At 42.0% G+C, this 13,768-nt stretch overlaps 1 protein-coding gene across 3 annotated transcripts in view; it reads left to right on the top strand.

The window, feature by feature from the left end:
• RYR3 (ryanodine receptor 3) overlaps positions 1–13,768 on the top strand; it is a 547,436-nt gene that overhangs the window by 243,500 nt on the left and 290,168 nt on the right. For all 3 annotated transcript variants that reach the window (XM_080659255.1, XM_080659256.1, XM_080659257.1), the window contains exons 6-9: positions 3,367–3,479; positions 4,403–4,502; positions 7,579–7,672; positions 12,787–12,861. In XM_080659255.1, coding sequence (XP_080515381.1) covers positions 3,367–3,479; positions 4,403–4,502; positions 7,579–7,672; positions 12,787–12,861 — 382 coding nt within the window. The remainder of the gene's footprint in view (positions 1–3,366; positions 3,480–4,402; positions 4,503–7,578; positions 7,673–12,786; positions 12,862–13,768) is intronic.

The raw sequence follows: 13,768 nt of genomic DNA on the forward strand, positions 1-13,768 counted from the left end.
TTTAAAATTAATCAAAGTAACATTTACACATAGTTTAAAGAAATAAAGAGTCCTCCTATTCCCGTTGAAAACATCAGTCTCCTGCTCCACCCCTCCATGTTTTGGATTCCTGCCTCTTTCTGTTGCATCTACTTTCAGTTCCTCTGTTATTGGTTAGCATTTGTTTATGAATAGCACTAGAGGCCCGGTGCATGAAATTCGTGAAGTTGGCGCGGGGGCGGGGGGGTGTCCCTGAGCCTGGCTTGCACCCTCTTGCAGTCCAGGAGCCCTCAGGGGATGTCCGACTGATAGCTTGGGAGTGGACCTAAGCCAGCAGTTGGACATCCTTAGCGCCACCGCCGCTGCGCTCGCCAGCCATGAGCCTGGCTTTTGTCTGAGCGACGCTCCCCCTATGGGAGCACACTGACCATCAGAGGTGCAGCTCCTGCAGTGGGCATCTGCCCCCTGGTGGTCAGTGCACATCTAGCAACCATTCCGCTGTTCAGTCAATTTGCATATTAGCCTTTTATGCCTGCGGGATTGGGCCGAAACCTGCTCTCCGACCTCCTTGAGGGTCCTGGATTGTGAGAGGGTGCAGGCCAGGCTGAGGGACCCCACCAGTGCACAATCAGGGCTGGGGAGGGATGCAGGAGGTTGGCCAGCCAGGGAGGGACTGTGGGAGGGCTCCAGGCATGTCTGGCCCATCTCGCTAAGTCCCAATTGGCCAGACCCCAGCAGCAAGCTAACCTACCAGGCAGAGTGTCTACCCCCTGGTGGTCAGTGCACATCACAGCAACTTGTTGACCGGTCGACTGTCTGTCCCCTGGTGGTCAGTGCATGTCATAGCAAGTGGTTGAGACACCTTTGAATATTATTAGCATATTACGCTTTGATTGGTTGAATGGACAACTGGATGACCGGACACTTAGCATATTAGATTTTTATTATGAATAACATAATATACTACTTAGTTATTCTTTCCAGATTAGGTATTATCTATTGATGAATCCAAATGAATAATAAAAAACAACTCTTACCTTCCACTCTTTCCTGTCTTCTTCCTACTCTTCCAATATATTTATTCATATGTAACTACCAAATCAACATTAACTGCTTATATTGCTATAACTGTGACTTTTCTTTGTAAATGAAACTCATTATATACTATGCTCAGTTCACTTTATTGTATTATTTTTGAGTTTTTTGGTAGTTAATAATTGTCTTGTTTGTTTTCTTTTCTGTGACCCAATCATTCATACATTTCTAAACTATTCCATAGAACTGACACTCTCCCCTGGTTAGATTCCATCTCATTCCATCATCCAGAGAACTCCCTTTGCCTCTTTCCTAGATTCCATATTTCCAGGATTGCCTGTTTTTCTCCCTCCTGGTTAGAGTCCATTATCTAGTAGCTTTTACAGAAAAGATTCATGGGTGGTCAATTGTCATCTAAAGTTTTTTAATTTCAGCTTTACAAGTAATTCATAGTATTTTACATTGGAAATTTTATTTTTCTCAGCACCCCAAAGGTTTTTGTCTATTTTCTCCTAGTTTATGGTCTGGCTGTTAAATTTCTAATCCTTTGTGTGTGACCCGTTTATATTTTTTAGGGAGCCATTTAGATCTTCTCTTTTGCCCTGACGTCTGAAATGCCACAGTGGTCTGGCTGCACATCGGTTCCTTTCTCTTCTAAGTCTCATAGGAATGGACCCTGGTGTGGGTCTCTCTTCTCTATTTTGCTAGGCACTTCCTAGGCCTTTCCAATCTGCTTGTCTTTCAGCTCTAGGAACATTTTAATAGTATTTCTTTGTCAATTTCCTCCCTTTTCTCTGTTCTTGTTTCCTGTATCCTGGAAATTCTCTAGATTGGTTTTCTAATATTATTTTCTCTCTTATTTCTGTTTTTCTTCATTCTTTTTTGAGGGAGAATTGTTCCACTTTTTCCTGTAATCCCTTCTTTCTCTCTTTTTCAGGATCAGAGAAGTTTTCTTTTTCTCTAACTGGAGCCTTCATGGATACATTCATTGTTGCTTCATTAATGTACTTTTTCTTATCTCTCTGAAATGATTAATTATGAGATTTTTTTTAAAAAGTTTTTTGGCTGCCTACAATTCTTGTTTTTTCCAAATCCCTTTTCCCCTTTTTGTTTTGCTCCTGTCATTCATGTCAGCCTTTCCTCAGACAAAGGGGATCCTTTGTGTCCATTCAGGTTTAGATCAGAGCAGTAAAAGCTGACTGGGAGCTCAGAGTGTGAGGCTGTGACTTGCCACCTCAGGTAATCCAGATGGGACCGAGGCACATACCTGGAGGCACCCAAACAGCAGTATCTTTTATCTTGGGCATTAGGCTTCCTTAAAGAGTAATGCTAAATTTGTGGGGGTTGGAGGGGGGGTGTTCAGCATCACATCTAGCTGAGGGACAGAGTTGAGGGATGGAGGCAAAGAGAAGGGCACTGGGATTACTAATCAGGACATGGAATTTTGGTTATTCTCTCTCTTCAATATTCTTTACTTCCTTGTTTGACAGAGTCTGGTGTTTCCAAAACCAGACCTCTGACAGTTTGTCATTCCATGGATTGAGCTTCCATTCTTCTGTGGGTGGAGGAAGAAGAGATAACCATCTGGCTGTACAGGACAGAAAAAGGGATGCAGGTGGTTAAATGTTCTTTTAAAACTTTCAGCCAGTTCTCCTGTTTTTAACCCCATTTTCTACTGTTGCCTTCATAGTAACTGTTACCTCCAATTCTAGAGGCTTTCTGGGGAATATGCAACAGGAATGACCTTATTTATTAAGATTGGCTTCCCACCCATTTTCTTCCCCAAAGACTTGAGTTTTAGCTTTCTCTTGGCTAAACACCATCTATCTGCTTTCTTTTTATCAAAATGCCAATTTCTCTTCATTGCTGTCAACTTCACACCTATCTTAGTTCCTGTAGATCTAGGCCTTTTGAAAATCTCTCATCATTCCCAGTAGAAATACTGATGTTTTAGTAGAATTTATAGAGAGATTGGGCAAAGATAAAAGTCTATAAGTGATCAATCATCCAATGGAGTCAATTCTTAAAACAAGGATTTGTAAGTGCCTGTGAAGAAAGCATTTTTCTATATGTATTAAAAATACTCAGGCTCCTATAGCTTCTGGCCTCCAAGACTCTTTCCCAACATTGTCTGTCTGTCTCTAGAGGAAATGAGAATGATAGACTTGGCAAAAGCAGACATGGAGTTAACTGGAATGCTTACAGGTAAATAGAAATTGAGGTCTAGAGAGGAGGGGAAGGAGAGAGATTGTGTGTTTGAGGGATTATCATCAGGAGAAAACAGAGTGAGGAACAGAATTAGAGACAATGGCTTCTATGAAGCAATGACTAACTCGAGGAGTCTCTATGTAGGAGAAGCCTGTTGGTGGACCATACATCCCGCTTCCAAACAGAGGTCTGAGGGAGAAAAAGTTCGAATTGGAGATGACCTCATCCTTGTCAGCGTGTCCTCTGAAAGATACCTTGTAAGTATCTCCTAACACAGGCATCTTCATTCTCAGAATATTTTCCTTTAGGAACGGTTGGTCAAGGAGAACAGAGCCACAGCAGGTTGCACAGGATAAGACAGGCTCCTTTACCTAGTGTACTTGAGAGGTGATTAAATCCTCTCCCCTGCCAGGTTGTCTAGGGGCCTGGAATTTAACTGTGAGTTATCCTTTCAGCATAAGGTAGTGCACCAGCAAACTCTGCTAAACTGCCCCAGGCAACTCCAGAGACAGCCAACTCTTTAGTGGCCATCACTGTGAATATATCAACATTGCTTAGCTCTCGTCCTGTGAAGAACAAGCCTGAAAGAATGGGATATAGGGAAATAAGCTTATGTTGGAGACAGAAAGAGAATTTAAAGTGTTTCAGCATGTGACATGTCATAGTGGTTGGAAGATGCAGGTGAGATTTTACACCTGGGGATAGGTAATAGGCAAGCATCATTGACATCAAGCCTTTGGCTGGTGGGAAGGAGGGGTGCATGTGTGGAATATCTAAAGATCAGAGAAATGCCAGAGATAAGTTTTTAAGCTTCTTCATACCAATCCTGTTAGCAGATTTTACATTGCCTAGATCAAAGACTGGAGTAATTTTTCCCATTTGTGAGTTCCTGTATCCTACTAAGAATAAACATTTTATAAATTCCTGTTGAATCAGGGATCCAACTAAAGGGATGAAGTCAACATTTGTCACCTCTGTAGCTAAATGTTTCTTCTTCCCTGAATAAAGTGTCCCACTTTGAAGCCGCTTCTAGATTGGGGAGGAAATCTTTCACAGCTATGTAGAAAGAGTCAGATGACACCAAGGCTGTTTAATTAAATCCTTGAAATTCCAGGTGAGCCGTTTCTGTCAGGACTGGCCAAGTGATTTAAAGGCTGTCTCATCTTTGTTTCTGCCACAGCATCTCTCCATATCCAATGCTAACATACAAGTGGATGCCTCCTTTATGCAAACACTCTGGAATGTACATCCTACGTGCTCAGGAAGTAGCATCGAAGAAGGTGTGCTTTCTATATGCATGCAGCCCTCAGCCTGCCAGACTGTACTGTGCTGAATATTGACATTTTCTGCTGCTTCCCAGCTCCCATGTGAATGTCTTGACTCACAGTGAGCATGACTTGAGTTCACCTGAATTCCTTTCTCTGATGTTGGTGTGGATTATTTTCTGTCCTGATTTCTGATGACATGAGCATTCCTGGAACTATTTTTAATCCTTTGGAGTCCACTTGTACCTAGTATTTTAGCACTAGATGCATTTAGGACTTGGATATGCACCTTCCCTCACCAACTCACTTTTCATTTTTATTTATGGTTATAGTTACAAGTGTACAGACTAAGCAACTTCAATTTTAGAGGAGGTTATTTGCCAAGAAGGTGGTGTTGTTAAAATTTCTTACCAATGCATCTCTCCATACAGGTGGGAGAAGGACTTTCTCTCTAAGAAAAGTATGTTTGGCCATTTGTTTCTACTTGTATTTATGGAAGATCATTTAACAATAATAAATGAAATATTCTCAGTATTTTATTTTTTTCTTGGAAGTAAGATCATCAAAGTCTATTCGACATACCCTATTTCTTGGAGCCAGGCAAACTCAATGCACCTTTCAAGCTATGTAATAAATATACTGGCCTTACCTTACTCATGAGTAGTATCACATTTGGGCAGAATAATCAAATGCCAACAACCTGTAGTTTATCACATTACATTGTAACACTTTAGAGCAAGATCATTTAAAAAAAATACTCATATCACAGACTTTAACCCTGTTTTTAATCCTGAGCCTAGTAGTTTCAAATTGGGAATGCCCTCCTGTGACATGATGTTTGACAATGGTAAGCTGAGAGTGGCAAGGTGATGCCCCAGTTTCAGATGGCGTCACAGCTAAGCTGAATAATCAGGAAACAATAGACTTTTACCTCTTTCAGTGACTTGTGGCAGGCTTTAAAAAGGCTGGGTATGTTTACCCTCCTTGCTTTATGTGAAAATTAACCCACCACCCTATGTTGATTGTCAATCATTCCCTTTCTATGAGGAATTAAGAAACTCTGGGTTTAAATCTTCCCCAATGAAGTTTTGACTGAATCTTCTCCATATTAAATTTTTCATGGTTACTGTAGGAATAAAATTATTTTCCATGCCCAACAGAGGGCTTGTGGAAATTAATTAAGAAGTGTTTGCAAATCATGTCAGAAAGGTCCGTATAGAAGTAGTGAGTGCCCGAGGGTAACTCATCACATGTCATCTGGGCCTGCAGACAATTGCCTGTCAGCATCCACTGGTGAGAAACACACTCCAGCCCTTGAGAGTGTAAGTGACCCTCATCAGGACCCTTATTTCCTGCCTATCACCCTGCATATTTCAATTAAGAAACATGATGTGCCAGCACTTGGCAGTTTTCTCCATGTGGATAGAATATTGATTGGAAGAGCCTGAGGACTGTAAATGATAATCTCCAAGTGGGCCATGGCCTCACCATCATGAGACAATGGAGAATTTAATTAAGAGAATGATATAGATGATTTTATTTTTCTAAATGAATTGGCTGTTAATAATTCCCTTATAGTATATTATAAATTATCTTTTTATAGTTGTTGTTATTTCCTCACCCAGTTGTTGTTATTTTTTTCCATTGATTTTTAGAGTGGAATAGAGGGAGGGGGAAGCAGAGTGAAGGGAGGGTGGGAGAGAGAGAGAGATGTGAGAGAGACTCATCAATTGGTTGCCTCCTGAACACACCCTGACCCGGGCCAGAATCAAACCTGCAACCTTGACCAGGAATCAAACCCACTACCCTTTGGTGCTAGGGCTGACACTCTAACCACTGAGCACCATGGGCCAGGCATGAATGATCTTAATGCCAAAAAAAGATGCAACTGGAAATAGTACAATAAGTTAAAGAAAAATTGGAAAAAATATGTTGGAATGTTTGGGGAAGTTTAAGAAAACTTGCTTTGCCTGGATGGAAAATGAAAGGGAATATCAGCCTGTTCCTGCACAAGATACACAGCTAACACTTTTCTCCTCTGGCATGACTTCTCATTCCTACTGTTTTCATGCAATGCCCAAAATAGTTTGACCAGCCCCTAGAGTGATCTAAATATGTGGTTTTTTAAAAAATCCTAATACAGACATTGAGCATATTAAGTTCATATATCTTCTGAGAACAGACTAGCTTGGATAATTGTTTAACTCAGTGGGATAAAAAAATGTCCATTTGTTTTTGAAAGGTAAAGCTCAGACTGGGGCCCCTCTCTTGCTACTCTATGCTTTGAACTAAGGCTCAGAATTTATTCAAAGACTAATTGGTCATCAGGTCCTTGAATCTCATTGTCTCCTGTCCATCTCTGAGCTCCATGGCTATTCAGATTTCTTTCCATATTCTAAAGCTCAGAGCTTATTGATAGTGCATCTATGCTTGTCATCTCGGGAATACCAGAATGTCATTCTGCCTTCCCCTCCATGCGGTAGGATTGGTGTCCAAGTTTGATCTGTGTTTGTTAAATGCATTCCAAAGCTAGCTTCTCCTAAGGCAGTGGTTGGCAAACCGCGGCTCGCGAGCCACGGTTTGCCGTTCTGTTGACTATGAGTTTGCCGATCACTGTCCTAAGGCAACTTTTAGTAACAGTTTGCTACCCCCTTCCCAGCACCTTCTTTCTTTCCCAGCAACCTGATTTGGATTTTGCCACAAAGCATACACAGTGAAATTGTAAGGGCCCATCCAGGGTTTTGGTGTGAAATCATCACAAGCAATTGGAAAATCCTTATCTCCTTAACAGTAGCAACTCAATATTCCTTTTGGTTTTTAATGATATGAATTGACACTATTTTCACCTTATCTTTTGATGTTGGACTTGCTCATCTCCGAAGCCCTATTTAACTTTCAATGTCAGAATTGTTTTGACATTCTTGTCTTTTCTGCCTGAGGCCTGAATTCATGGAATCTGTAATTTCCCAAATACTTCTCACTTGGTGTTTTGCATAACTGACTCAGACCTGAACAAATTTACCCTTTTAAACATGGTGTTCTCTTTATTAAACCTGGCATCAATTCATGGTAGAATATAATTCTCTTATAGGATACCTACTTGGTGGGCACGTAGTACGTCTTTTCCACGGTCATGATGAGTGTTTGACGATACCCTCTACGGACCAGAATGATTCCCAGCACAGGTAGGCCAATAGCTTCCTCCTCCTCCTCCTACCTCTTTCCAGTCTTAGATGACTCACACTGAAGCGCTTGCATTTGGAGGTGGCCACAGATGAATTCTGTAAGTGGTGATCAATAGCAAACCCCATGTCAGCCGTGGGATGCAGTTTGTAAACAGGAATGGCAGGACACTAGAGTCAACTCACAGGTACATAGGTACACTGCTCCTTCGGCAAGTAGTTCTATGCTTCTCTACCTCTTCATTTTCTCTGGTTGCTCCTGTCACTAAGGAGTTTCTGGTAGCATTCATTGTAGACTGAAGAATTCATTTGGTAATGGAAATTGACCTAATTATTCTAGTAGGTCTGTGCACTAACACAAATTATCCACCTGGCTCTTCACAGGCAGATCATCACTATTATTCCCTTTTCATGAGCTAAGTAACTAAGGTGGAGTTTGGGGATTTCCTTTTGCTTATTACCAAATAGGATTCAAGGAAACAAATGTCAGTGTCCACCAGGAGCTGGATTTAGCGCAGGGATGGTGCCAAGGGCAACACTGAGAGGGTGATGCTATCTTTGGTCCTCTAGTTGACCCCTCAGTGAACATATTTTAGAAATCCAAACCTAAAGATGAAAGATATTAATACAGGTCTTAAATTCATACAGAAGGGTGATTTAGTATTCTGTTTATCATCAGAGGAAAAGAGCATAAAGAGCTTGGCCCCTACAACTATAGAAATCATATACATGCCCTAACTGGTTTGGCTCAGTGGATAAAGCGTCGGCCTGCGGACTGAAGGGTCCCAGGTTTGATTCCGGTCAAGGGCATGTACCTTGGTTGCGGGAACATCCCCAGTAGGGGGTGTGCAGGAGGCAGCTGATCGATGTTTCTCTCTCATCGATGTTTCTAACTCTCTATTCCTCTCCCTTCTTCTCTGTAAAAAATCAATAAAATATTTTTAAAAAAAGAAATCATATACATATATTTTTAAAAATCAAATCTCAGATCCAAATTACACTGAATTTGGGACTGCATTGAGTCTGGTATCCTGGCGGTAATACATTCTTCGTTTGTGTACCATGCCTATGGGAACCATGTTAACTGTCTCTTTAACTTTATTAGAAACATGGACCACATCCACACAACTTAGAAATCATCTCAGTCAGGCTCTTACCTAAAGGTTGCACACTGGACGATGGGAGATGGGAGCCTAGAAGCCAGAGCTGCAGACTCTCCATGCAGGACTCATTCCTTATTTGATGTATTAAAGGACCACTGGGAGAAATGAGCTTGAACATATTGTTATACATCTTAGAAAGCATCCATTGGCAATATGTATCCCTTATTGTTCCGAGTCTTCTGTCCTCCGAATATCCCTTCTTGGGAACCAGATGTGGCACAGGAACCAGAGCAGTGTCTAGGACACACAAAGCACAAACCTATTGCAAATGCCTGATTAATTCACTCACTTCCTCTTGGCACTGGTCCAACGGTTAGGCAAACTTGATTTCCCTTGGAATTCAGGACTCCATGCTCTGAACAATGTCATGTGATCTTATTCGGTTGCAATTTCTTTTCCCTATCTTTAAACAGTGAATTATGCAGTTGCCCACGTACTGTCTCTTTAATATTTTATTCTGCTGCATCAGGCGAAAGTTTGCAGGTGGATAAAGAACTGAAGCTTTGTGGGTGAATTTTACAGAGTTACATCTGAGATGGAATATCCTAGTGCTTTCTTCTCATACCTGTTCTTTTAAGAATAGGAATTTTGGGAAAATGAAATACTAACTTTGCACATGGCCCTTTTACCCCACTCCACCCCCCACACCAGTCATTGAGTTTATAGCCATATTAGAAGCAGCTTAGAGAAGCTTGTCATTTGGTGGGCACTCCAGTCAGGTGGTTCAACAAGATCCTGACAACCAGAAAAGGCTGGCACGTATTTGAAAGGAGGTGCTGGGGAGAGTGAAACAGATGGGAAGGAATTCCCAAAGTGGGCACCTGAAGCAGGCACACATGCCCTCATTGAAATGAGAGTGAAGGCGGCCCTCCCTTGGCTGAGGATTCCATGAGATCTAATTTGTATTTTGGGTAAAAAAAGAAATTCAGATGAAAATAAAAATAATACATCCATTTCTCTGTAGAAAAGTATGAAGGGGTTGAGACTGGGGTTAATAATCAGTTTTTATTGTACTGGAACCTGAATTTTTTGTGTCAACTGGTCTCTTAATCAAAGTAGGATGCCTTGGCAGTATTTGATGTCTAGGTAAGGTGAGTGAGAAGCCATATGGTTGTCTTAGGTCATCAGGTAAATTCTCAGCACTGGCCAGGATGGCCAGGAAGACTGAAATCTGGGGGAGCACAAAGGAATGGGAAACAGAGAACACACTAAAAACCCCATAAAAGTGATTGCACTGTAAAGGGGCTGGCTTTCAGGAGGAAGTCATTTCTGTTCCTCTGAAGCCTGAGAGCAGAGTCAGGCTGGATAGAGAGGCCGATTGTCCCAGGGTGCAAACCCAAAATCAATCTGACTTTCTGAGCTACGATCCTTGGCTCTGCCTCTGGCTTATCAAGCACCCTGGGGTAAGTCAAGTAAGCTATTGAAGTCAAAGCTAAGCTGTCAGCCAAGCTTTCAAAAGCACCTCAGCTTACCACCCACTCTGTTCCCCACCCAACTGGGGTAATTGTTTTAGAAGATGGGAACATGTTGTTTCAACCTCTGTAACCTTGAGAGAATAAATGGAACATGTCACCTGTATTTTCTCGGTGGGAAGGAGAAACCTTCCAGAATTCTTTAGAGGTGAGAAGGAGAGTGTTCTCTAATCCTGCAACCTCAGGGGACCCGCTCCATGCTCTCCTCCTTAGAGACCCTCCAGCCCTCACTGAGAGGGAGAAGCATTAGTGAAAATCCCAGCATGTTGTTGTCTTGTGTGGCTGGGAGGTTAGTGCGGTATCATTACTATTCTAGGCATGGCACAGAGACACCTGGGGTGTTGGAGCAAAAAATAATGTCGGATTTCTTTCCTAATATTTACTATGTGTTTCCTGATAATGTGTACATTTGAAAAGATTTTAGAATGACTTCTATCATCCCACCACCCAGAGTAGCCTCTGTTAATATAGTTTTTCATTATATCTCCATATCATTAAAGGTGTTTTTCTATGCATGTATAAACATCTAATTTTAAACAAAATTTGGATTAACCCACAATGCATAGTATTTTGTACATCTGGGAGCATCTTTGGGCACATCTATAATAATAAAAGCATAATATGCTAATTAGACCAGACAGCTGAATGACCTTCCAGATGTCATTCCAGACAAAGCCACGGCAGCGGGGGTCTGAGGCAGAGGCAGTTAAGAGTGATCAGGCAGGCAGGCGAGTGGTTGGGGCAATCAGGCAGGCAGAGGTGGTTAGGGGCAATGAGGCAGGCAGGCAGAGTGGTTAGGGGCAATGAGACAGGCAGGCAGAGGCAGTTAGGGATGATCAGGCAGGCAAGCAGAGTGGTTAGAGGCAATCAGGCAGGCAGGCAGGCAAGCAGTTAGGAGCCAGCGGTCCCCGATTGCAAGAGGGATGCCCAACTGCAGGTTTAGGCCTGATCCCTGCCTAAACTGGCAGTCAGACATCCCCCAAGGGGTCCCAGATTGCGAGAGGGTGCAGGCAGGCTGAGAGGCCCCCCCCCCCATGCAGGAATTTTGTGCACTGGGCCTCTAGTTGATGAATAAAAAACATTAAGTTCTCACAACTGTTCTGTGACTTAAGTGTCCTCATTAGACTTTACAGATGAGAAAAACAGTGCACTGAGAGCTAAAGGGACTTGATTGAGGTCACACAGCTGACAGACTCAAACTCAGGTCACCTGACTCCCAGCCCTGTATTTTAACTATTTTACAATTATGCTGCTATGTTAGAGAAAAATTTTCTCTTTGCCTCTATTGATTACCTATTCTCAAAAACCTACATCAAGTTTCTTCAGGGACTTGAGGGATCCAGTTGATGTATACAAATCCTCTGTGGTAGAGAAAGGACTTAACTTGGTGAACTTAAGTGCAGTTAAATGATCAGTCTTAATCTAAGGTAATGAGATTCTCAAAATGTGTCTGGATTTAGAATTCCAGGTAATTCAGGGACAACTAGAATAGTTTATTTAATTCTCCATAATCTGTGACACAGATAGGTTGGTCCCTATCATACAGATTGAAAAGCAGACTTTGCTAATTATCAGATAAACATGGAGCAAGCCCAGATGTCTTTACAGAATACCTGACCAATACTCCTCAAAACTGCCAGTCATGGAAAACAAGGAAAGACTAAGAAGTTGTAACAGGCCAGAGGAAATGGGGGAGATTGCCAGCTAAGTGCATTGTGGTGTCCTGGAACGAATCCTGAACAGACAAAAATTCAGTGGAGAAACTGGTGAAATCCAAATAAAGTTTTGAGTTTAGCTAGTGATGATGTACCAATGATGGTTTCTTCATTTTGACATGGTACCACTGTAATGTCAGATTATACCATTAGGGGAAACTGAGAGAGACTATCTGGGAGATATCTGTACTGTCTTTGAAACTTTTTTGTAAATCTTAAATTATTCCAAAATAAACATTTTATTTAAAAACACATTCCAAGCTTATCTTATTGCAGGAAAGGAGACAACAGTACAGTAATAAAATCATGAATATTATAGCCATGAGCATAAAGTTTTGTTCCAAGCTTCCTCGAACAGTGGAAATGAATTCACACTGTGCTGCATATATGTTTTAAAAGTGAAAATACGTTTTAAAAGATGTCAAACATCAAGGCACTTAACCTGAAAGAGCTGGAGCATTCAGTATCCAGTCTCATGTGACTGGGCTGTTTTGACTCGTGGTGTGGAAATGGAGACAATCCCTTCCTTGTATACCTGATGGTCCATGAGTGTCCAGGCTATGTATATGGCAAGCAATTCCCTCACCTTGAGCACTTTTTCCCTTCTTAAGAGTGAGACAGTGGGAAAGTGTGCCTCCCTTTGACTCTTGATTTTAGCTTTGCTGACTTAGAGAAACAGCAGTGTCTGAGCAGCCTCCGCAGGGAGCTGTCCCCTGCCCGGTGCTGATCGGTGTCATACAGGAACTAACCTCCAGCTCTGCTCACAGGAGGATATTCTATGAAGCAGGGGGAGCTGGGACGCGAGCCAGATCTCTGTGGAGAGTGGAACCCCTACGGATAAGGTAACAAGGGTCAGGGTGGTGCTGTTTTCAAGATTATTTCCTTTCCACTACAGTCCATTCTCTTAAATATTTCATTAGGTTCAGATCACCTGGCAAATTCTCAAAAGTTCTTGGCCCACATCTAAATCTAAAATGCCTGTAACTTTGTTTTTAAAGAACAACACACACACACACACACACACACACACACACACACACACACAATTTCCAAGACCTCTGTTTTGATTAAGAAGCCAGCTGGCTCCTGCTGCCCTTGCGGTGGCTGGGTTACAATACGCAAGCTCCAACGTGACTGCTGAGCCATCAGCACTCTTCTCCCACTTGTTTTCTTAAACAGATTCTCTAGAATCCATGTAAGTCTTCCTCTCAGTATCTTTGTTGGCTTCAGTGGAAAGTTAGCTTTAAATGACAGTGTGGTGGTTGTAATGGCGTGAGGTAGGGGAGACTAAAACATTGTTGGAAACATAGCTGTGAAGAAGCAGTACTTACCAGAACTTGTCATGAACAGTGTTGTACATGGATGGAAGGAACGTGAGGCTGAGACTTTGAAGCCATGTGCTTGAGTAAAAATACCTGGTCTGCAAATGCCCAGGTACTGAAGAGAATCCAGCTAAGCTCAAGACCTGTATTTTGCTGAGAGAGACTGCAAGTTAGGCTAGAGCTAAACTGCTTGGAATCAGAGAGGAGGATCAAGTGTTGCCATCTTGGTTTTCTTCTCTAACTTTCTCTCTAGGTCTCTGCTCATTCTCCCCTGGATACATGTTTAAAGTAAAAGTCTCTCTCATAAAGTGTTCTCAAAATAATCCACTAGGGATCAGGAGAAAATATTGCAATTTTTCTTACACAGACACACACACACACACACACACACACACACACACACACAGATTTTTACTGAGAAACTCTG

This window comes from Plecotus auritus (assembly GCF_963455305.1).
Source record: "Plecotus auritus genome assembly, chromosome: 1".
Classification (NCBI taxonomy): Eukaryota; Metazoa; Chordata; class Mammalia; order Chiroptera; family Vespertilionidae; genus Plecotus; species Plecotus auritus.